The sequence below is a fragment of the Phocoena sinus genome, chromosome 16 (assembly GCF_008692025.1).
Source record: "Phocoena sinus isolate mPhoSin1 chromosome 16, mPhoSin1.pri, whole genome shotgun sequence".
NCBI classification, from domain to species: Eukaryota; Metazoa; Chordata; class Mammalia; order Artiodactyla; family Phocoenidae; genus Phocoena; species Phocoena sinus.
The window spans coordinates 45,909,018-45,935,245 of NC_045778.1; the positions used below are offsets into that span (position 1 = coordinate 45,909,018).

The following is a 26,228-nucleotide window of genomic DNA, read 5'->3' on the forward strand; positions in this document are numbered from 1 at the left end:
GTCCCCTGGGGGCTTTCACATGAGAGGGGTCACAGACTGAATGAAATAGCCTTTTACAGGAAGACTGAATGGCACTTTCCAAGGGAATATTGATTCAAAAACTTACAGTCCATTAAGTACGACCCACAATCTCTCCCTTTGTGGTAGTTCAGACTACACTCATTTCTTTTTACCCTAGAATCGAGAGGCAGTTTATATTTAGGGCATCCCATAAAACATTTGGCTTTTCTCTTAAAAAAGACTTAATGTATGTAAATAATCACATTAACTGGAAAGTATTAAAATGTTTTCTAAAAAGGACCTCAGACTGCAACAGGCCATGTTACGATTTACCTAATTATGTTCTAGAATCACAGAGTTATCAAGGGGATCAAACAACCTATTAGAAGCTATTAGAAGTTTTGTCTCATAGCTCATTTTTTCTTATAATAATTGTCTTTTAGTTCGTTATGCGGGGAGACGGGAGTGCGTAGGAAACCATTCCCTTTACTCTATCTCCTCACACATATATTTTTTTACTACTATTAATTTTCCATTCTTTCTCTCAGTTTTCTTTTCTGTGCCAAATATGAGTCCAGAGGTTTCCTCACAGGGGTTTTAGGAATCTCCCTCAGACCAACATCAATGTAAAAGAGCTCTCTATGCAAAGTGCACTATTGGTTTCTCTTTTGGTTTAGACTAAACACTAAAGAAGAACACTGCACCGTGGCTTTTTAAGCACATTCCCCCAAATCACTACTAATTGGAAAACTATAATACTGTATGTATTCAATGATACACTTTCCAAACACTTGAATCCTCATATTAAGAAAGTTATGTTTTCATTTATATGTGGAAGCTAAAAAAAGATAAAGCAAACGAACGAATATAACAAAACAGAAACAGACACACAGATAGAGAAATCAAATTAGTGGTTACCAGTGGGGAGAGGGAAGCGGGGGCAGATAGGGGTAGGGGATTAAGAGGCACAAACTACCATGTATAAAAGCTACAAGGATATATTGTACAGCACAGGGAATATAGCCAATATTTTACAATCACTTTAAACAGAGTACAGTCTCTAAAAATATTGAATCACCATGCTGTACTAATATAATACTGTGAATCAATTTTACTTCAATAAAAAAAGAAAGTGATATGTTTGAGAATATATTTTAATATTCAACTAAAGGACATTCCAAACTACTAGTTGTACAATTGCTAAATATTATACTCCTGCTGCCATCTTGTGGTAATTTTTGGAATCTTCTTGCTTGCTGTCTTTTCCTCCCTCCCTCCCTCCCTTCCTCTCCCTCACCTTCCTTTTCCCCCTACCTTTTGGAGGGTACCTATATCCAAACCTTAAAGAGTCCCTTTCTTAAGTAGGTAGGGAGACAACCTGCACTATATTCTGAAAGAAGAACGGATTGTTGCCAATTCCTCCTCCTGTAATATATTCCCTCCTTTCTCCTTATATTTTTCTCATTTTTCCACAAAACCATTCTTTTAACAATACTTTTTAAACAAATATCTATCTTTTAGATTAATCTAGTTTCCTACAAGTAAAGGGAATACAGATTATAGGAAAATATATGTGTATCTTATGAAAGACTTTTCCTTCCAAACTTTTTCCAAATTGTACTTTTACAGAGAAAGAAAGAAAGAAAGCATCCTGTATTTCTGGCTACAAGATGCCACAGAGCCACAGGTACCGACTCTCAGGGTCCAAGGAGGAGCCCTGGGGACACACTCTGGAAAGAGAGAGCTGCCCAGCAACCCCAGGCTGGATGGTGACCGGAGGCCTGGCAACCCTTTATTACTTCCCGACTGTCCCCTTCACCTATGGGCCCTGCTGTGGCATGGCAAAGGAATTCATAAATCTGGGGGTACACCACACATTTCTCTGATGATATATTAAAGTGAATTAATTCTCAACCAGACTGATTTACCATCAGAGCAAGGGTATATTTTATAAAAACCACCTTTCCCATCTAACTCTATGTCCCCACTCCAATTCCTGTGGAGAAACTTACAGACAGCCATCCAAGGAGTCACCCAAAGACAGGTATAGTGAGAACTCGATTAGCCAGAATCTTCCACAACATGGAGGAGATGAGGATGGAAACAATCTGTTTCATTCCTTGTTGAAAATGACTTTAAAACCATCTTTCCCTCTTTTGTGTTATTTATATCTATGTTATTCACAATCTGTATTTTTCTATATTTTCCTTTAAAATCTATGAACCCGTAAAATGAAGCGTTATTCTAAGCAACAGCAGCCACATGGCGTAGATTTAACGTGACTGTTACATCTTTTCCCTCAGTACATTATAACTCCTTACTGTTAATATAAAATAAATTAACTTGTGTGCCACCTAGAAGCATCCCTGATGCCACCAGTATATGAACATCACACTTTGGGAAATGGGGCTCTGACGTATACATGCTAAGTAGAGTACAGTAAAGCTAACAACCATTATTTATAGATAAGTAGCTTTAAGTGTCACAGCATCAAGATTTTGATATGTTAGAGCCATAGTTCAGATCAGAAGTTCTCAAACATTTTTTCTGCAGTGACTCACGGGATGAATGATGTTCTCACGTGCAACACACTCTTGTGAAAAGACCGACTGTGGGTTCTGTGCAATTTCCTGCCATGTATTTGTCATCCTCCCAGTCGGGGAAGCCAATTGGAATGCAAGTCAAAAACCATCCCTAGGGAGGTGCCTGTGCATGCACTCAACCTTATTTCCTAAGAAGCAAATAATTCATGAAGTTTGATTTTTAACCTATTATTTACTCATTTTAACCTTACAACTAATCAAACACACCACTTTGCGCCATGACACCACAGCTGAAATCTGAAGACATGAAATTTTGTCCTGAATATTTTAGAGTGAACTTATTCTCTGAGAGGAGACTGAATTGAATATGAATTGGTTCTATCCTCTAGAAGGTTTCAGGGTGGGTGTTTTTTTTTTAATTTGTTTGTTTTTAATACATTCTAGATACGTGCTGTTCTTACCCTGCCTCTGAAAATTAGCACGTGGGAAGAGAAATGTATGGTAAGCTGAGGGTTGTATAGGGTTGGAATTTTTACTATAAACAGACCTGGTTTCTACCCAGGGGTTTACAGCCTAACATATAAAAGAATTTTCTATTTTGAGAATTTTTAGCATATGTAGTGAAGTTCCTTGGTGGTCCTGTGAGACATGAAATTAACATTACCCACACCATGAGGGCAATGAAAGTCATCAAGCAAAATACTGACATTTACTCAAAGGCTTTGGATTTGCTCATCAGGCAATACAGTTGAACAAACAGACCTACAAGTATTTGTAAGAGGCAAATACACAAGTACGTTTACGATTCCCTATAAGGTTTGTCAGTAGCATTTTTGCAGGATTTGAGGTCAAAGTGCTCAAATAAAGACACATCTGAGGATTTAAAACACATTTTGAAGCCCTCTCTAAATTGATCTATAAAGGAGGAACAGTTTGAATTAGCAACAAGTCAGAGAGCATATTTAAGAACTGTACTTGTATAATCTTTATCACAAGTAAAAAAAAAATTCAAACGAAGTCCTAACAAGGTAATTACAGCAGATGTCTTACTGGATTTGCCTTATTAAGGCAAATTCATTTATTAAATAAACACTCAGGTGAAATCAGCATGTTACTCCCTTACACACCAAAGTGCTATCAACATGCTCATCCACGTAATAAAATCAACCCAAATCAACTCCTAGTATCAACATGTTGACTGTTTAGGACTAATTTCCAAGAATATGTCAAATCAACATGCACTAAAAAAAAGGTTAACCACACAGCCAACACATTGGACAGGACAAATTATAGAAAGTATTTTACAACTTTCTAGCTAATATAAACTTTATATTGGTTGAATTTAAAACTCCACTATTTTCTAAGGTAGCATGGGTTTCTATTATATGCCCACATAAAAAAACAATATGAAAATGTTTAAAATAAAAGCAACATAACGTACACTGAAGTCTGCGGTCCACCAACAATGTTTAGGGAGTAGTGCAGAGTAAGGTTAAGAGTTTTTTAAAAGGAAATCTGTTGTTCAGAACAACAATAAAGGGATTAGCCTTTATATAATAAAACAAATCTATTTCAAAGATACACATTTTCTGGAAATATCTATTTTTCATTGAGAAATATTTTAAAGCACTGTATATTTTCAATATGAGCAATTATTTTTAAAACTTTAGGAAATTCAAATTGTACAATATCTAAAAAATCTGAAATATCTGAAGACATGAAAGATTTTAAAATGTTAGAGTACTATTCTGAACAAGACCTCTGTTCTACGTTTGCGGTTGTATGAGTTTTGCAAATGAGAGATCTGGCAGGAGTTCCAGGTGTCAAGCTAGAAGAGAGGAACCAGGGACCCAAAAGAGAGATGCACAACACAGGCAGATCCAAGAACAAAGTAAAAGAAGGTAAAAAAATCATCACTGGGTAAAAGCAGGAGGTAGGAAGTACTTCGATAAAAAGCAACAGAGATTGGTTCTAGCACCCTGCTCTGGGAGACAGTATTGGACTGTGTGTCTTAATACCAAGCACAAGCATTTGACAAGCTGCAGGATGCTGTCGTCTATTTCATGATAATAGCCCAAGAAGTAAATCCTCCTTTCCCCAAGAAATTGATGGGGCCAAACTAGAGGAGTTTCAGAATAGTAACTACCATAAGAAGTATAAAATCATGAACTGAATAAATCAGCAATTTGTGTGCGTGTATACATATATGTACATACTCATATACATACACAATACTCATACACATAAACATACACATACAGCCCCTTTTCTCTTCGGGGATCCTACAGCACAGGACACTAACAAAGCTAGTAGTCATTTTTGACAATTTCCAAGCTTCTGAGCTTTCACTTTTGTGAAACAGGATATGCTATCCCTGGTTTATCTCAGAACTCACAGTAACTTCCAAGAGCTACAAGAATCTGAGATAACACAGGGTCCTGAACTCTGATAAGCAAATGCTCAGTGGCAAATGAAAATAATTATTCCTACTCAGAGCAACCATGAAATCACCTGAAAATCTTATCGAAAGAGAGGGTTTTAATGCACTCTCAGCGTCTCCTACACAGTGTGGGGAAAGGGCACTGGGCAGCAGCCACTTAGCAAGGAAAGAGGAAAAAGATAGAACGTCTTTTGTTTTTTCAGGTCTTTTAGAAATATTTCCATGAGGGTCAGTCAAATCTCTAATGAACACATGATTAAATGTGAAAACTTGCAACCTACACATGTATCAAGGATTCGGATGGAACGAGAACTCCTGGTGTATTACAAATATATCTGGAAAATGTACTTGATCCCAGAGCCCAAACCAACACCAAAGCAAAGTGGATATGTCTTAAATAATAAGTATAAATAGATAATAACTTGGAGATATCAATTCACCAACGCCGGTACTGATGCAAAATTAAGAAACCTATATTGTCTTTCTGGTCCCATTTCCGATATCTTTTCAAAGGCACTTCAGTAGTGATTTGCTCAGTTTTCTCATCACTAAAACCAGAGTACTATCTACCTCCTGTACCTCTTTGACTGAATGTAGGTGTGAGGTGCTTACGCTCGGAACCTGTCCTCTTCAAATTACACGCAGCAAGACACAAGGATCTTGACAAGCCAGCCTGCCTAAAAATCCTCCCCTCACCTCCTCAGCTTTTCTCCCTTTCAACTCTCATCATAAATATGACTCCTCTGAGTAAACTAAACGAATGTCCTCTCCCAGAAGCTCCTGTTAAAACATTACTGCGTTAATCCAGAAAGGATAACTGGTTAACATATTGGTATGCTGTCAAGTAGTAATAAATTCCTTTGGATGGAAGGATTGGTAGGGATGAAGGAATCAGCAGGAGGGGTCTGTAAGGCAAAAGGCAAAGGGTATAGTGAATGATATCCAAAGGCAGCAACCAAGATCCTTTTCACATCCTTCCTGATTGCACTATTCATCGGCACCACCTATGACATGACACTGAGCTAGAGAAGTTGAGTGAGGAAGGAAGAAGAGGGAATGATTAGGAAATGACAATCCCCAGAGCAGGACAGCCTGGGGAAATTCTGGCCTGGCACAGCACACCCAGGGCGTACGTGCTGGATACAAGGGCTCATTGGTCACTTTTTCATAAGGTCAGTTTCGTGCTGGCTCTAAGACTTCTCAAAAAAAAAAAATCCTATTCTAATTTAGGGCAGGTTCTTTTCTTCCTATTTGGAAGGATTCACCAGTTAGTAAGATGGAACTGGCCAGATTCCAAGGCTATAGAATATAACTGCTGAGAACTGGGGCTCTAAAGACTGCAAGATTGGGGTTTCAAACATGGCTGCCATTTCCTAGCTGTGAGATCTTAGGTAAGTGAATTAACTTCTTCAAGCCTCAGTGTCCTCACGTGAAAAGTACGTATGTGATCTAGGACCACTGGTAGAAAAACAATGAGCTACTGAAAGTAAAGAGCTTAGCACTGTGTTAACATCACTAAGATTAGCTATCTTTATTATTCTTAGCATCGCTAGTTTAAAGCATTGTGTATTTTCTATGTGAACAATTAATAAGCTGGGCCCAGAATTCCACCGGTACCCGCTCATTTCACTGAAGTTGCTTATATCAAAATTAGGCCAAATCCCTTGATTTAGTCTGAAGGTTAAACCAGCTGAAATGAATCAGAGATGCAAAAGGCAAAGAGTTTTCTGGGGCATCCATTCCAAAGCATCCATGTCCCAGTGGAAGAAGGTACAAGTTCCAAAGGATGAATGTACATCATCAAGAATCAAGGGATTTGTGACGGGAAATGCTCAAGCGGCTTGGAATACAATATATTATTCCTGTAACAGATTAATATTGATTCCAGCCTTTGCCTAAGCTAATTTAAAAAACAACAACGGTATACAGTCTTCTGAGCTAACTGGGTGGTCAAAATAAGGAATTTAGGTGTGTATAAAAAGTTAAGGGGGAGAATTAGGATAGCAGGTAATTCTTGATGTGGAATATATGCATGCAGGGAATCAGAAGTTCACAGAAAACCATGTGAAATACTCAGTTATTTGGCAGAAAGTTATATATATAAGTGTACAGTATCATCGTCATCCAAAACAGCCTACAGTTTTCAGTGATTATCACTTGATCTCTACTGGGCATTTCTAAGGGGTATGAAAATGAGGACTGCAATAAGTCGGATGTTTTCTTTTTAAACATGATCATACTGTACACTTGATACTTATGCTGTGAGCTCAGATCTTCCCTTTCCCTAGTATGATTTTCATCTAAGCATTCCTTAGATACTTAGATCATTCTTAATGGAGATTGTGCATTATACCCTCTGTGGACACATGGAAATCTGGCTAATTGGACTGAGTTGATTACAACAGTCGGTGAATTCTCCCATGTCCTTCCACTGCAATAAAAGCTGAAGATATTTTTACCACCGATTATGTAAATATTTCAGATTGCCATCATTTTCTAAAACAGTGGTTACAGGCAAAAGTTCTTTTATCATTCTGCCCGCCAAACAATTCCTACACTTTCAAAATGTGTTTCTTTTCTTGTTAGTATAAAAACTGGGTGTCCTAGTAAAGTCTGAAACAAACCCATAGCATGAATAGCTATCACTAAATCCTACAGCAATTGCAATTGAACACTAGCTCTGTGATAAAGCAGTCTCCTTCAGCCCCAGTAAGTGCATCAGGATGGCACAACTTTTAACAAAGGATGCACAAGCTGATGGAATGTCTACTCCCCAAATCCAAATATCTGAAAATTAGCAAATACGCTTTTATTTTGAAAGCATCTTGTTTGCTGTTAAATGTTGTATCCCAGATATACTTTTTAAATTATTTCTTTTCTTGGCCAAAATAAGGTGTCTCACCAATAATTAAGTTAGTACTGTCTCTTTAAATGCTAGGATGAGTACCTAATTCCAGAGGTTACTATGCCCATATATTATACCTGTCAAAATTCTTTAAACTCTAATGAGTCAGCTTGCTGAAAATACACTCCACGCTTCCATTTGAAAGCATAAAGCTAAGTGCTGAGCGGGGAAAAGTTTACACTCAGTCCCAGCGTAAATCAGCGCACAGAGGAAGTAGAAAAGCACTTCAGCTAGCTGTTGCAGACACAAATACGCGCCCGACCGACCGCTACTGCGCATGATCCACTCTTTTGATGAATGTTCCTACCCCTAACTCGAAAACGTCGGGAGTGTGTGCGCGGGGGCGGGGGAGGGGGCGGGGGAGGAATAAAAAAAAAGGAAGATGATGTGTACGTTTGAAAGATCAGCCATTTCCTCTCAGTACACACAAAAACGCCTCTCATTCCTAGAGAGATTTCTTATCAAGGAAAATAAAAGTGCCTCTTTGAGAGCTAGCTCCCGAATGAGAGCGGACTCTGGGAGAGACAGTTTCCTCTCCTGTCCTCTCTAGACCCCAGTGAAATCTCCTCTTTGCTACGAGGTGGTGCTGGTTACTCTTTGAGGGGCACAGTCCAGACACAGAGATCTGAAATTTCAAAAATGCGATAAAGCCCCAGCCGGTCAGCCCTAGGAGGCGAACAGCTGCCGGGTGACCGCTGATGAAGTGGCTTCTTCAGGAGGTGGGCAGATTGATTCCAGCTGCTGAGAGCGAGGCAGGGCAGCGGCCGAGGAATGCGCAGCTCAGCTGAGGCAAGACACAGCAGCTTCCCAACCAAGGGCAAGGCCAAATGTTAGCTCTGATTGCAGTCTTGGCCTGAGAGAAGTAAGAATGCCATTGTTCCATTTGATAGGGACTTCCAAGGCAGCCTGGGCCAAAAGGTGCTACGTGCACGGTGTCATTTTATATGTGGAGCGTCGCTCAGGAAATCTGAAAGCTGTCCCTCAAGACGTTGGTTCAGAGTGGGCCTGCAGTTCCCAAGGTGAATCCTTTCTGCCTGATTCCTGTTTTTCTCCCTCAACCCACTCCCAGCTCCTGGCCCTTTTCTAACAGCTCTCAACCCCTACCCAGACTCCTTTGCTCCCCTCTCCCCCACTCCCACATGCAAACACCGTAATCAGTACACAACTGAAACAGACAAGGAAGGGGTGCAGCGGAGGAGTGGGGGACATCCAGAGCCCTGCAACTGGCCTGGATGGAGACATACAAGAGGACATACTCTTTAGAAGTACTGGCCTCAAAATCAGAGAGCTTAGGGGGAAGGACTAATGTAGGGGTCCCCTGAGGGCCCCAAACTCAGACGCCAAGTGATCTAACAACAGGGAAGGGGTAAGAGGTAGGTGGGCATGAAGGCACGCCTAATGGAATATTCAATATCCTGAGAAATGCACTTTCGGCCGTGCAATTCCAGAGACTAAAAGCCAGTAATGGGCTCTGGAGTCTGCACTTCCTCTCCCTAATGTCCAGAGGCGCTTTAATGCTGCAGCCAATCGATCAGCCTTCTCCGGTGAAGGCGGCCAGTGGAGAGCAAAAGCTTCCTACTTGTGGCCAAAATCGCCCGGCCTCCTCTGCACACCACGAAAGAGCGACAACAACTTTGAACTGTCAGGACTTGGCCCTCAACGTGCTGGGAGAAGGAAAGGAAGGAGCCTGGAGGCGTCCAGAGAAATAGCTCCCCTCCCTCTTAATCCCAGCTTTTCCAGGGAGACTCAGAAGGAAGACAAACAAGGAGGGGGCATTATCCACCCTGGGACAGGGCTGACCAGTAGCCCCAAACCTGCTTCAGGTGCAAGGTCACCGAACCGCCTCCAAGCCCTGGGCAGCCCAAGATGTGGCGCTTCTGGAAGGGACACAAACTGAGCAAAAGAACATCCAGAAAGTGGGGTTTCTTTACAATCTCCTGCTGACATCGCTTGCTGCCTGGAAAGTGACCCTCAGAGGCTGATTCCTGCCGCGGAGACGCATCCCAGTCCCGCCTCCCTCCCCCCACCCCCTCTGCGCCTTCCCAGCAGGGCTTGGGCTCCGGGCGAGTTCAGTCCCTAAATTGAACCCAACCCTGTCCAGCCTCCCGTCGCCGCTCCGAAATGGCTCCAGCGGCGCACTGAGCATGCCCTGTGGCCTGGGTTTGGGGGTCACCTCCGGGAAATTTTCCGGGCCCCGGGATGGGCCGGGTTCTGTCCCCCGCGGGCGCCCCCCCAGGGGTGCGCGAAGGAAAGACCGCGCGACTGCAGCCGCGTGCGGAGCGGCCAAGTTAGCGAGCGCGACAAAACTTTCCACGCTCCTTCTTCCCACCCCACCTCACCCCGCCACAGGGGCGCGTCTCCCCGAGGAGCTCGCTTTTCCCAGCCCGGCGGAGACAAGCACAGCACGTGATGGGCAGAAATAAAAATAAACACTTCCCATTCCCGGCCCGCGAGGGCCAGCCCCCACTTGGCGCGCTGCGGAGAACTAGGGGCGCCCTGCGTCGAGCAGCCCCCGAGCCGCCGCGGCCCGGAGCCCCCAGCCCCCCCGAGCCGCCGCCAGGACGGCCACCCGGCCCGCTCGCCGCGAGGGGTGGCCCCGCTCCGGCCCTCCGCGTCGAGCCCCGGCGCCTACCTTTCGGATTTGGTGAACTTCCGGAATGCCTGTCGGAGGTCGTGGAAGGACCTGTACGTCTGCGGCTCGGCCGAGATGCCCTGTGCCCGGGTGGTCCGGGGGCCGATGTGGGTCGAGGGCACGGGCAGCACCGACTGGCACTTATGGAGCTTCCTCTTCAGCTCCTGGATTTCTTCCTCCTTCTCTGACAGCCGCTTCTCCAGCTCTTTGATCCTCTCTTCCTTGAGCATGAGAATCTTGGCAAAGTCTTCCTCTAGCTCGCTCATGTTTTCCCTGAGCCCCTCCGCGAAACTTTGTCTCGGGCGGCGGCGGAGGCGGCTGGGACGACAGCCGAGCGAGGCGAGCGCGGAGTGAGCGAGTGAACGGGCGCTAAGTACTCGAGCGCAGCGGTGCTGCTCCTAGTGCGGCGCGAGAAGCCGCTTTCTTCGAGCCGCTTCTGCTGAAGGGACTAAAAGCACCGAGGGGAGGATGAGAAGTCTAAAAGCGAAGGAGAGGAGAGGCAGAGTGCTAATCGCCAGTCTCTCCGGGGAATAGGTGATTATCTTTCATTGAGAAACCAATTAGAGCTGCCTTTCCTCCCCTGAGACCCCCTCCCCCGTCCCCCTTTCCCAATCACTTCGTGAGAACACGGCGCGCGCGCCACCCCACCGAGAGCCTGCTTTCTAGCTGGGAGGGTTAGACCAGTGAGCCTGGTCTCACCTCATCACATAATAATCACTCTTGCACGCTGTATGGTGCCAAAGGAAAGGGGTGGGGTGGAGGTGGAGGGGAGAGCTTTATGCCACTTGATCCTTGAAATAGCAACAATTACCATGTGATCTGGCAGATGACGCAGCGCTTGTAACTGGAGCCTGAAGACTTTGTGGTGTGTGTACGTGCGTTTGTGTGTGTGTGTGTTTGTGTAACATTTCATAAATATTAAACTGCCTTTAGACAATAACCTGCGTGAATTCATCTTTGTTTTCACCTTTTACTTCTGCTCTGGATAAGGGGGTGTGTGTGTGTTTCTAACTGGGAAGTTCTGTGGTTGTGACCCCGAGTAATAAGAATGACAGAGCACTCGCAGTTCCAGGTGTTTTCAGCATAAAATTTTAGTGGAAATAGTAAACTAAAATTGTTGGTGGGTAAGTTGGATGAATTACTCATAGGGTAATGAGCCAATGTTTACCGAAAAGAAAAAAAGGTCCATGCATCCATCGTAAACTTCTTCGAGTTTGGATTCTATTTCATCTGCTACAGTTAAAATTTGTATATTGAGCATCCAAATTATATTACCATACCATCTTATATGGTTGCGAATTGAGGGCTACCAGTGCTAAGCTGCTGGCTCACCCTACCAGCTCCTGTTTTAGGGAAAAATAGCTTCTGTTATCTGTATTTCTCCCTCACCTGTGCATCCATCACCACACTCTCTGCTAAAGGGATTTTTATACTCATTTGAACCCGGAGTATTTTCTGTTTCCTACACTGTATTTTTTGTATACGTATATGTCACAGGGAGCATTTTTCATAACATAAATCACTGTTTAAGAGTTTGTCTGGGTAGGTGGGAGGAGCATTTCCTCAGGTAATGATCCATAAATTAACATGGCTTTTTTAAAGGAAAAAAAAAATGGATGCAAACTAAGATACCAAAGGGTTTTTGTAGAAATAGTAATTTTCCTTAAAAAGAAAGATCAATGTACAATCCACTGGCTACTTATTAAAAACAAATCTTTCTACCTTGTCTGAAACACCTCAGTAAAGGAAAAAGCAGGCATATACTTTCACTTATAAATAAACCCTAAAATATTTTTTATTCTGAAGATGTCTTTATTATTTACAGTTAGTTCTACTCATCTGATTATTTTAAATTAAAAACATTTTAAGCCACATCTGAATTTTTAATCACACCAGATGCTCAAGACTGGCTTCATCTACTCATATTTGAGAAGGAGTTCTCTGTCCTGTTGATAGTTACTATTCTATTGCTTCTATCTATAAACAATCGGCTATAATCCTTTTAGAAACACTCAAAATAATTGGCATTTAAAAATACAGTAGAAAAATTTATTATCACCTTCAAATATCTAGGCATAGGTTCAATTTTATTTATGGGAGATATAGAAATAGTTTTTAAATGATTCTTAAATGGACAGGTTATTTTCAAGTCTGATACTAATCTTAAATGCAGATATTCAGATGTTTATCTTGCTTATTAAAAAAAAGAAACCTTTAGACCATTATTTTACAAACATCTCAAAACCCTAAATTCACCCCTATCTTCCAAAATTAATCTTATTTTTTTTTAATAAATCAGTTTTAACTTAGGTAATGTTGACATCCGGTGACCTTAAATCGTGTCCATTGGCTTAGGAAATACTTAGAGCACAGGAACGCTTGAGAAAATACAGACTGGTAGAAGAGTATACACTGATTTGTTAAAAATCATAGCATTTTAAATCTGTAAGCAACTTTGAAGATGATCTACCCCAACCACTTCATATTATAGAGGAGGAAAATGTAATCTTGAAAGGTGAAGTCCAAGATCACCCAAGGGCAAAAGTTTGAAGCCAGGATTCCCCAGGCCATGCTGCTCCTAGCTTGAAGCCTGAAAATCTAGAAATTCTATGATTCTGAGACTCTGGTGTTCAAAGATGTGACTCTACCCTTTGTTCTTTAAATCTGTAGCAGAAAGTTTCAACTGTCAAAGCAAAAAGTGTTAATGAAACCTTAGATTTTTTTTTTTTTTTTCTTAAAGGAGAAGGTCGCCATCTAGTGCCCTTGGAGATATTTGCTAAATAAATATCTTAATCACAGGGAAGTGAGGTTAGGTCCTTAAATACCTGTGTGAGAGTTTTCATGTTCCATGTTTGAACGAAATAAAGAAAATATACAGAATTTTGTGTCAGAATAAAACACTTTTTAAAATGACAAATTTAAAAATCTTTTAGCTACTGGAAATGACAGTGATGGTACATATCCATTGAGTGTTTAATATGCACCAGCGCAGGGCTAAACCCTTTATGTGACTAGATGGTTTTATCCCCAAGATGACTCTGTAAGGTAGGTACTATTATTTATTCTCATTTTATAGATGGAGAAACTTAGCCAGATTAATTTGTCCATGGCCACAGTGTCCAGATTTGACCCAGGCTGTCTTAATCCCCATGCATACTGCTTCTACCTGAAATACATTAAAATGTCCACTTCTCTATGAGCCCACTGACAAGCAAAACTAGAAGTTCTTTGTTGATGAGAACACACTAAACTTAAAATCCCATATAAGCTCAGATAAGTATCTAAGACTCTGGCTTCTCAGCAACCAATCTCTTTACCAAAGTTGTTTTCCTTATGATACTTTGGGATCTATTATACATTTCATATATAGTTTCAAAAGTACATGTACCTTCACATGTTATGATGCCGCTTTGCCTCTCCACCTCCACCCCACTAATAAGGAACACTTTCTAAAGAACTTGAAGCCGTATGGATGTGAGTAGCTCATAGGGAATTCCTGTCCTTTAATCCAGGTCAGTGTCACATGGGGCAATGGGAAGACAGTATCTATATATTTTTAAAAAGTCAATAATAATAATAAAACAGACAAATAGTGTGCTTTTTATTATCACTATATGCCAGGAGTTCTCACCAATGTCAGTGATAAAATACTCCTCCCCCCACCCCAAAGAATACTGTTGGTCTAAGTTCAAGCAATTGCTGCATTTATCGTTGAGTGGGTGGACCAGTCCCATTGCCCCACCCTTGGAACACTGACCTTGTTGCATGTTACAAGGATCCAGAGTGAGGAAAATAGTCATGTGCAGATGGTTTGAGTGAGGTCCCACGGATGGCAGTAGAGGAGTGCAGAGAAAGTTTTGGGGAAATGAAAATATAGACAAGGGTCTAAGTTTTTGGGAATGGGTGAGATGAGGGGAATCTAAACCATCTATTTTCAATACCTTACATCCAAACACCGCTCTTGGCTACAAAGATGACAGGATTTGTGGGAAACTGCATGCAATACATTTTCCATCAAGGGATGCAATTAGTAAACTAAGTACTGGACTGGATCCAAAAACTATATTTATTTCTCAGCTCTGTCACTTCCCAAGCTGTGTGCTCTCAGGCAAATCCCTAAACTTATCTGGGATTCACTTTCCTCATTTGTAAAATGGGGAACGGGAGTCACCTTGGGTCCATTTCACCTTTCTATCTTTAAAGAGTCTATGGAATTCTGCTCTCCCTATGACTTACATTTTGAAATTATCAGTCTGTTTTTATAGACAACATCCATTTGTGTACTTCAGCTGAGTTTAAAACTGAAAAGAAAGATTTATGATGGAGTCTGGTTGGTCCTATAAAGATTACAGTGACTTTGTGATTAACAGAAACTTGGAGCACTTTCAGTTAATTCTACATCATACTTGATGTGGCTTCAACATTGTCACCTAAATCATTCTGGTGACCATAAAGTGTGGTCACACCTTAGGCGAGATAAAAGCCTGAAGTCTTGAAATACAACCACATCTATGTTAACCACCACACAGAACATGAAAATAGCAAATGAAGTGTTGCCTCAGTTAAACTTCAAAACTGGTTTCAATGTATTGAATTTACTTAATGTAGCATAGATTATGTTTTCTTGTAAAACATGTTCCTACAGAAAAGCATGCATAAATGTTTTCCACCATGTGGTCCTATTGGTGTAAATGGAGTTCTTTTTCATGCTGCGTGCAATAGGAAAACCATTGCCTTTTACAATTTTCTGTGGTAGCTGTCTAAAAGTTTGAAAAATTTTTTTTCCTAGGAATTCTGAAAATAAAACTAAGAGATGATGGTACTTAAATATTGTTAGAAATCAAGTTCTGCCATATATTAAGAACCCTGAACCTGAAACATGGAGGTACACGTGCTATGGAACTTCAGGCAATTAATTTCATCCCCCTGAGACTTAGTTTTCCCAAATATAAATCGGACTTATGGATATTCAATTCTCACATCTGCATCTTTAAGGCTCAAATGCAGTGAGATGAAAACAAGATGTTATCATTTAAATGTGACCCTACATAAATAACATAAATAAAATGGTAATGGATCCTCTGCTTTGATTCTTGGTGGAGAAAGTAGCCCATCAGGGGACTGAACAGACTGGTGTGGTGGTGATGATGGTGGTAATATTTATACTACATTCAGCCTACTCGTTACTTGTGTAGGCAGGATTCAAAGACAGCCCCCAAGCTTCTCACCGCTTGGTGATATGTACCTTCTCCCAGTTATTCAAACACTAATCAAGGTGCTGCTGTGAAGGCATTTTGCAAAAGTAACTAAAGTATCTTAAAGTTGGCTTTAATGTAAGATCTACTAGTATGAGAGGGACTTGACTCGGGGGAGATTCTCCACTGCTGCCTTTAAAGACAGAAGGGGCCATGAGACAAGGAATGCAGATGGAACCTGGGTGATGAGAATAACCGCTGACAGATGGCCAGCAAGGGAATGGGGACCTCAGTCCTACAACAGAAGGGAACTGACCCCTATCACAACCACTAGAGTGAGGAAGAGGACCCTGTACGCCAGATGAGAGTACAGCATGGCTGACACCTTGATCTCACCTTGATCAGAGGACCCAGTCATGCTATGCCCAGACTTCTCACCTCCACAACTGTGAGATAAAAAGCAAGTGTAGCTTTAAGTCTCTAAGTTTGCGGTAATTGGTTAGACAACAAGATAAAACTAATGAATTACTCAGCTACCACTTTAAAATGACCATTAAAAATGCCAGAAATGTTTTACCACTCTCAGAAAGCCTGACTTTACAAAAGAGTCACTTTTAGTGAAGCTACTTTAGTACATTTCAAATAGGTACTTGGGGACATCAAAAGTTGTTACAAATTATAAATTGTTTAAAGCACACTGATGACAACACAGATAGCCTTCTGAGTATGACAAACTCTGTTCCATAAAAGATATTCATGTTTAAAAGTTGTATCTTATTATGACTGAAGTGTAAATCCTTCCAACCATAGGTTCTAGAAGGGATTGGAACCACTCACTAGTTTAAACTTTTATGGGGTAGAAATGCTACCATAGTTTACCTTGGGTAGTGAACTTGCTCTGTGACCTTGGGTAAATTATTTCATCTGCTGAGCCTTATAGTTTTCTCATCTGTAAAATAGTAATAACTCTTGTACAGCAGTATGTGTTTTTATAATATGTTCGGCTCTGGAAATACATTTAAATATCTTGGATTCTTATTAATTGGATATTTCCATAGCCATTCATGGAAATTAAGTGCCCCCATATCATATTGCCTTTCAGGTTCCGGTTCTAATCAAATATTTGAGAAGAGGGGTTGGGAAAGAATACAAGTCCTTTGAGTCTATCTTTTTATTTGATTTGACTTGATGTTTTGGTTTGATTTTTTTATTGAGGTATAGTTGATTTATAATGTTGTGTTAGTTTCAAGTGTATAGCACAGTGGTTCAGTTATATATATACATGCATATGTTCTTTTAAAGAATATTTTCCATTTTTTAAAGTATTTAAAATATTCTTTTAAAGAATATTTCCATTATAGGTTATTACAAGATATTGAATATAGTTCCCTGTGCTATATAGTAGGTTTTTGTTGGTTTGATTTTTAAAGTGAGAGACACTGGACTCATCTACACGGAACTTCTTTTTATAAACTGATGTACATGATATAGAATTCAAAAACCAAACGATATGCAATGAAAGGTAGGTCTCCTTCTCATCCCTGTTCCCCACCTACACAGACCCCCTTTTATGGAGGTAGCCACTCACTGTTACCATTTACTTGTGCATGCCTCATTAAATAGCATATTCATATAAAAGCATAATTGTATATAAATACATATTTTTATACAACTTTGACACAAAAGATTTAATATCTGGTTTGTATATTAGCCTATTGCCTAACTTAGTGCTGTCATTTCCTGACTTTCAGAACCGTTAGTCCAGTGCAATATGACACAGCAGTCCCATTTTGTGATAAAATGCTCAGTAACAAGGGACAAAGACGAGAGTATGCCCTTTCTTCACATAGATGCTATAGGATTATAGTTCTTCTTACCTTAAAAAAATGGCATTTGGTGTCTTATTAAATATTTTTAATAACAACTCAGAATGTTCTGATATTTTAAAAGAACAAGCTAAATATTATTACATATGTATGTTTTTTAAGAATATGATAAAAATCACCTCCAGTCTTAATTCTCACCACCTGCTTTTTATTGATGGAGACATTCATCTGTGCTTAACTCAGGTTATTTCAAATTAACAGTCCTCATGTAAAAAAAGCTAACAAACCATTACCAGGCATAAGGAGCCCTATATTTTGACAATCACTCAAACTGTTATAACTATCATTATTTTTCTTGGTCTCTAATCAAAACTGCATAGTTAGTTCAATAGTTCATTTACTATTTCTGATGCAAAGGGGACACATTTATTTGGAAATTATTTTCTCAAAATGTCTAGTCATTTATTATAAAAATATATTATAACTTGTTTTTATAAAAAAAAATAGTTCCACTGAACCTACAGTATTCCAGGAGATATTAAAACACCCATATTTACAGGTAACGTCCCCAAGTGCCGTGTTGATGATATTTTTCCCATCTGTGTTATATAGGGCTACATTTTGGCAGCCTTAATAAGAGTGAGAAGGTGGTAGAAACACTCAAAACTGTCCCATAATAATTTTAAATATTGCATTAGTTACAGTGAAGAATCTTTTTTTGTGTGTTGAAAAACACTTTGGCTCAGCAGAATTCTCCCTTTCCTACAGCATCCTTTCCAGCCACCCACAATTTGCAGAGAGGTGGCAGAAAGACAGAAGGTATTGAACTACGAAGACACAGTACCACGCCACCTTTCATTCAAGACTTCATCTAATAAAGGGAGATCACTTTACAATGCTCGGGCAAGCAGACATTACTCAGACTGTGGCTAAAATCATCAGCAAGAAACTCTGCCAGGAATACTTTGGGTAACATGAGGTGGTGCTGGAGTGTGTGTGTGTGTGTGTGTGTGTGTGTGCGCGCGTGTGTGTGTGTGTGAGTCATTGTACTTTTCTTCTAAATCATTTTTCTAGCTTGGGTATGTCAGTAGAAACAAACTCTTCCTTTAAAAATGTCTCCATTCAAAATATTTGGATATTTTAATGTTAAGAGCATAAATGGAGTAATGTTAAGAACAGATGGGAAATGCCACAAGTTGCTGGGGATTAGATGCTAGCGCACTGTTATTAATCAGGGGTGACAACTTCCTCTCCTCCATAGCTAAACAAACTGATTTACCTTTTGCGTAAATGTCAAATTAGCATTCTAGGAAAGATGCTGGAGAAGGGCCATTTATGTCAGGAATCTTTTTATTAAGAAAGATATCATAAATCTGGCATTCTTCCTTTGAATGGGAAACTAAAAATAAATGTTTGTATTACCTGATCAAATGCACTTGGTTTCATTTATTCAACAAATATGTTTTGCTCACTTTCTACAGATCCCAGGCATTCCCCTAGACACTAAGGATAAACAGAGACAAGTTAGAGCATCTGCCCTAAAAAAAAAAAATGATACAAATGAACTTATTTACAAAACAGAAACAGACTCACAGATGTGGAAATCAAATTTATGGTTACCAAAGGGGATATGTGGGGGGAAGTGATAAATTAGGAGACTGGGATTAACATATACACACTACTATATATAAAATAGATAACCAATAAGGACCTACTGTATAGCACAGGGAATTCTACTCAATATTCTGTAATAACCTAGATTGGAAAAAAATCTGAAAAAAAATTGAGATATATATATATATGATATATATATGACTGCTTCACCCTACTGTACACCTGAAACTAACACAACGTTGTAAATCAACTATACCCCAGTAAAAAAGTGAAAAAAAAACAAGAAGCTTATGATAGTGTAGGAGGAGCAACTTAGGGGGAGGGATAATAGATACGGAAATGACTAACTTAAAAGCAAAAGTGAAAAAACTGAAAGGTTATCATAGTACAGAGGAAGGGGAAGGAAAAGTAATAAGCCATGTGTATGTGTGAGAGAAACAGAGACAGAGAGAGAGAGACATGTACAGAAAGCTTAAATCACCAAATAACCAATTGACATAAGCCCACTTGGTTGAAACCAAAGGATTAGTTTGCCAAATTAATGCACTAGTTGAATTTCTGTAACTTACAGTTGATGAAAAACTTTTATTAAGGAAGAGCCTTTTTGAATATATGTATAATCCCTTAGAATGGATTCTTCTATGAACATGTCCTGGAAACCACAGGTAATTTTTTGGTCAGGGGAATCTCCAAGTGGGGGGCAGCAGCTGGTATGCGAGGAACAAAGCCACATGCTTGCCAGAAAGTACACCTGGAGTACCTTTCCCATGAAAGTGAAATTTATCCTAGGAGGCACCAAGGATTTCATAAAACGCCATAACCAGGGAAATTTTACAGTAAGTAACATATGGAAGATTCCAAAGTGACATTTGGAAATAGCAAAATATCTGTCACACCTATGAAATGATACTATAGTCTCTTCACTGGGTTTCGTGTTTCATCTAAAATTAGCCTCCTTTTATCCTTCTTCTATAAAGACTGCTCTTTCCTTGTGAGTGCGAAAATCTATTCACCAGGAAAATCAGGTTAAAATAATTAGATAGCTTAAAGAAACAGTATCCTGACAGAGCTAACCTTGGAAATTCAAATACATTTATTTGTTTAATAGAAAAACATACCATACATTCGTATTATCATTATTCCATTTCTTAGAGAACAAAGAGATCCATTTTTACTTTAAAAGATTAACTCATTTTTCCAATAAAGACAAAAGTAATAGTTCAAACACTTGTAATAGAGAATGCTCATTAGTATATAGCATGGGATAAGCAGCTTTTCAATTGCTATTACTGATGAGTTACTGTATGAAAGAGATTACGGCAAACTGGAGAATATGGGCATAAAAAATTATAAACCACTGTATCAATAAGAGTAATTTTTAATAGTAAAAACTGATTATTCTATACTTAGAAAACTAAGAGTAGTATGATCAAAATTGCATTTACATATTACAATATATCACCCCAGATAGATTTATCTCTAAATTCAATGCAATTCCAACAATAGTTTTAAAAATAGAAGTTGATGGATTGATTTTAAAATTCATACAACAGATGTTGCAGAAAAATAAAGATATTTGAAAAGCAACAAAAATAATGGTCAAGAGTGGCCCCCGCTTGCCACAACTAGAGAAAACCCTCACATGGAAATGAAGACCCAACACAGCCAAAAAAATAATAATTAATTTTTTAAAATGTATAGTGTAATTAATTACATGTTGTCTCGGAGCCGCTTCAAGATAATATGGAACGGAGTGAAACAGGTGGGGGTATAGATAAAACATGACAGCCATCAGTTGGTAAATAAGAAAGCTGGAGGAGTTCATGGGTATACAAGGAACACTCACAGTATTTTTATACTTTTGTATATGCTTAAAATTTGTGATAATTGTTTAAAAACAAGACGACACTGTAGAAGACAGTTCGGCAGTTTCTCAAAGGTTAAACGTAGAGCTACCGTATGATCCAACAACTCTGCTACTACCTACACTGCACATCTAACAGAACGGAAAGCAGGGATTTGGACAAATATCTGTACACCAATGATCATAGCAGCATGACTCACAATAGCTACATGGTGGAAACAACCCAAGTGTCAATCAACCGATGAATAACAAAATATGGTATATACACACAGTGGGATTTATTAAGCCAAAAAAGGAATGGCATTTTGTTACATGCTATAACATGGACGAACCTTGAAAACACTAGGTTTAGGGAAATAAGCCAGACATAGAAGGATAAATGTTGTAGATTCCACTTAAACGAGGTACCTAGAATAGGCAAATTCATAGAGACAGAAAATAGAGGTTACTAAGGGCTGGTGGGAGGGAAAATGGGGTTGTTACTGTTTGATGGTTACAGAGTTTTTGTTGAGGATGATGAAAAAGTTTTGGTTATAGACAGCGGTGATGGTTACACAACACTGTGACTGTATTTAATGCCACTGAACTGCATATTTATAAATGGTCAAAATAAATATGATTAATGTATATTTTACCACAATAAAAAAAGAGGAATAAAAAAATAAATAATAATAATGGTCTTGTCCTACTGCCTATCAAGTGTACTATAAAGCTATAGTAATTAAACTAATGTGATGAGCAATTTAAAAAATGAGCTAATAACAATGCACAGCGAGATGGCGGAAGAGTAAGACGCGGAGATCACCTTCCTCCCCACAGATACACCAGAAATACATCTACACGTGGAACAACTCCTACAGAACACCTACTGAATGCTGGCAGAAGACCTCAGACCTCCCAAAAGGCAAGAAACCCCCGACGTACCTGGGTAGGGAAAAAGAAAAAAGAATAAACAAAGACAAAAGGATACAGACGGGACCTGCACCAGTGGGAGGGAGCTGTGAAGGAGAAAAGGTTCCCACACACTAGGAAGCCCCTTCGTGGGCAGAGACTGAAGGTGGCACAGGGGGAAAGCTTCGGAGCCGCGGAGGAGAGCACAGCAACAGGGGTGCGGGGGACAAAGCGGAGAGATTCCTGCACAGAGGATCGGGGCCGACCAGCACTCACCAGCCCGAGAGGCTTGTCTGCTCCCCCCGCCGGGGCGGGCGGGGCTGGGAGCTGAGGCTTGGGCTTCGGTCGGAGCGCAGGGAGAGGGGACTGGGGTTGGCGGCGTGAACACAGACTGCAGGGGGTTAGTGCGCCACGGCTGGCTGGGAGGGAGTCGGGGAAAAGTCTGGACCTGCCGAAGAGGCAAGAGACTTTTTCTTACCTCTTTGTTTCCTGGTGCGCGAGGAGAGGGGATTAAGAGCGCTGCTTAAAGGAGCTCCAGAGACGGGCGCGAGCCGCGGCTAAAAGCGCGAACCCCAGAGACGGGCATGAGACGCTAAGGCTGCTGCTGCCGCCACCAAGAAGCCTGTGTGCGAGCACAGGTCACTCTCCACACCTCCCTTCCGGGGAGCCTGTGCAGCCCGCTGCTGCCCGGGTCCCGGGATCCAGGGACAACTTCCCCGGGAGAACGCACGGCGCGCCTCAGGCTGGTGCAACGTCATGCCGGCCTCTGCCGCCGCAGGCTTGCCCCGCCCTCCGTGCTCCTCCTTCGCCCACGGGCCTGAGTGAGCCAGAGCCCCCGGATCAGCGGCTCCTTCAACCCCGTCCTGAGCGAAAAACAGATGCCCTCCAGCGACCTACACGCACAGGCGGGGCCAAATCCAAAGCTGAGCCCCGGGAGCTGTGAGAACAAAGAAGAGAAAGGGAAATCTCTCCCAGCAGCCGCAGAAGCCCCGGATTAAAGCTCCACAATCAACTAGATGTACCCTGCATCTGTGGAATACATGAATAGACAACGAATCATCCCAAATTAAGGAGGTGGACTTTGAGAGCAAGATTTATGATTTTTGCCCCTTTTCCTTTTTTTGTGAGTGTGTATGTGTATGCTTCTGTGTGAGATTTTGTCTGTATAGCGTTGCTTCCACCATTTGTCCGAGGGTTCTATCCGTCCGTTTATTGTTTTATCTTAATAATTACTTTTTATTTTAATAACGTTATTTTATTTTACTTTATCTTTGTTCTTTCCTTCCCTCCTTTAGACAGCGAATCATCACAAATTGAGAAGGTGGACTTTGAAAGCAAGATTTATGATTTTTTCCCCTTTTCCTCTTTTTGTGAGTGTGTATGTGTATGCTTCTATGTGAGATTTTGTCTGTATAGCTTTGCTTCCACCATTTGTCCTAGGGCTCTATCCGTCCGTTTTTATTTTTCTCTTAATAATTATTATTTTAATAACTTTATTATATTTTATCTTACTTTATTTTATTTTACTTTATCTTCTTTCTTTCTTTTTTTCCTTCCTTCCCTCCTTCCTTCCTCCCTCCCTCCCTCCTTCCTTTTTTTCCTTCTTTCCTTCTTTCTTCCTTCCTTCCTTCCTTCCTTCCCTCCTTTCTCTCTAGAATTCTTCCTACTTCTGCTAATTCTTTCTCTCTACTTTTTCTCCCTTTTATTCTGAGCCGTGTGGATGAAAGGCTCTTGGTGCTGCAGCCAGGAGTCAGTGCTGTGCCTCTGAGGTGGGAGAGCCAACTTCAGGACACTGGTCAACAAGAGACCTCCCAGCTCCACATAATATCAAACGGTGAAAATCTCCCAGAGATCTCCATCTCAACTCCAGCACGCAGCTTCACTCAACGACCAGCAAGCTACAGTGCTGGACACCCTATGCCAAACAACTAGCAAGACAGGAACACAACCCCACCCATTAGCAGAGAGGCTGCCGAAAATCATAAGTCCACAGACACCCCAAAACACACCAACAGACGTGGACCTGCCCACCAGAGAGACAGGATCCAGCCTCATCCACCAGAACACAGGCACTAGTCCCCTCCACCAGGAAGCCTACACAACCCACTGAAACAACCTTAGCCACTGCAGACAGACATCAAAAACAACGGGAACTACGAACCTGCAGTCTGCAAAAAGGAGACCCCAAACACAGTAAGATAAGCAAAAGGAGAAGACAGAAAAACACACAGCAGATGAAGGAGCAAGATAAAAACCCACCAGACCTAACAAATGAAGAGGAAATAGGCAGTCTACCTAAAAAGAATTCAGAATAATGATAGTAAAGATGATCCAAAATCTTGGAAATAGAATAGACAAAATGCAAGAAACATTTAACAAGGACCTAGAAGAACTAAAGATGAAACAAACAATGATGAACAACACAATAAATGAAATGAAAATTATCCTAGATGGGATCAATAGCAGAATAACTGAGGCAGAAGAACGGATAAGTGACCTGGAAGATAAAATAGTGAAAATAACTACTGCAGAGCAGAATAAAGAAAAAAGAATGAAAAGAACTGAGGACAGTCTCAGAGACCTCTGGGACAACATTAAATGCACCAACTTTCAAATTATAGGGGTTCCAGAAGAAGAAGAGAAAAAGAAAGGGACTGAGAAAATATTTGAAGAGATTATAGTTGAAAATTTCCCTAATATGGGAAAGGAAATAGTTAATCAAGTCCAGGAAGCACAGAGAGTCCCATACAGGATAAATCCAAGGAGGAATATGCCAAGACACATGTTAATCAAACTGTCAAAAATTAAATACAAAGTAAACATATTAAAAGCAGCAAGGGAAAAACAACAAATAACACACAAGGGAATCCCCATAAGGTTAACAGCTGATCTTTCAGCAGAAACTCTGCAAGCCAGAAGGGAGTGGCAGGACATAATGAAAGTGATGAAGGAGAAAAACCTGCAACCAAGATTACTCTACCCAGCAAGGATCTCATTCAGATTTGATGGAGAAATTAAAAGCTTTACAGACAAGCAAAAGCTGAGAGAGTTCAGCACCACCAAACCAGCTCTACAACCCTGCTAAAGGAACTTCTCTAGGCAAGAAACACAAGAGAAGGCAAAGACCTACAATAACGAACCCAGAACAATTAAGAAAATGGGAATAGGAACATACATATCGATACTTACCATAAATGTAAATGTACTAAATGCTCCCACCAAAAGACACAGATTGGCTGAATGGATACAAAAACAAGACCCATATATGTGCTGTCTACAAGAGACCCACTTCAGACCTAGAGACACATACAGACTGAAAGTAAGGGGACGGAAAAAGATACTTCATGCAAATGGAAACCGAAAGAAAACTGGAGTAGCAATTCTCATATCAGACAAAATAGACTTTAAAATAAAGACTATTAGAAGAGACAAAGAAGGACACTACATAATAATCAAGGGATCAATCCAAGAAGAAGATATAACAATTGTAAATATTTATGCACCCAACATAGGAGCACCTCAATACATAAGGCAAATACTAACAGCCATAAAAGGGGAAACCGACAGTAACACACTCACAGTAGGGGACTTTAACACCCCACTTTCACCAATGGACAGATCATCCAAAATGAAAATAAATAAGGAAACACAAGCTTTAAATGATACATTAAACAAGATGGACTTAATTGATATTTATAGGACATTCCATCCAAAAACAACAGAATACAAATTTTTCTTTAGTGCTCATGGAACATTCTCCAGGATAGATCATATCTTGGGTCACAAATCAAGCCTTGGTAAATTTAAGAAAATTGAAATTGTATCAAGTATCTTTTCCAACCACAATGCTATGAGACTAGATATCAGTTACAGGAAAAGATCGGTAAAAAATACAAACACATGGAGGCTAAACAATACACTACTCAATAGCGAAGTGATCACTGAAGAAATCAAAGAGGAAATTAAAAAACGCCTAGAAACAAATGACAATGGAGACACGACGACCCAAAATCTACGGGATGCAGCAAAAGCAGTTCTAAGAGGGAAGTTTATAGCAATACAATCCTACCTTAAGAAACAGGAAACATCTCGAATAAACAACCTAACCTTGCACCTAAAGCAATTAGAGAAAGAAGAAAAAAAAACCCAAAGTTAGCAGAAGAAAAGAAATCATAAAAATCAGATCAGAACTAAATGAAAAAGAAATGAAGGAAATGATAGCCAAGATCAATAAAACTAAAAGCTGGTTCTTTGAGAAGATAAACAAAATTGATAAACCATTAGCCAGACACATCAAGAAAAAAAGGGAGAAGACTAA

General features: G+C 40.4%; 1 protein-coding gene across 2 annotated transcripts in view; it reads right to left on the bottom strand.

Moving 5' to 3' along the window:
• PRKG1 (protein kinase cGMP-dependent 1) overlaps positions 1 to 26,228 on the bottom strand; it is a 1,343,672-nt gene that overhangs the window by 1,181,529 nt on the left and 135,915 nt on the right. Inside the window, exon 1 of one of the 2 annotated variants that reach the window (XM_032607771.1) lies at positions 10,521 to 11,398. The exons of the other annotated variant lie outside the window; for it this stretch is intronic. Within the exon in view, the coding sequence (XP_032463662.1) occupies positions 10,521 to 10,786 (266 nt within the window). The 5' untranslated portion in view covers positions 10,787 to 11,398. Of the gene's footprint in view, positions 1 to 10,520; positions 11,399 to 26,228 lie in introns of those variants that run through there. 2 annotated transcript variants of the gene reach the window in all.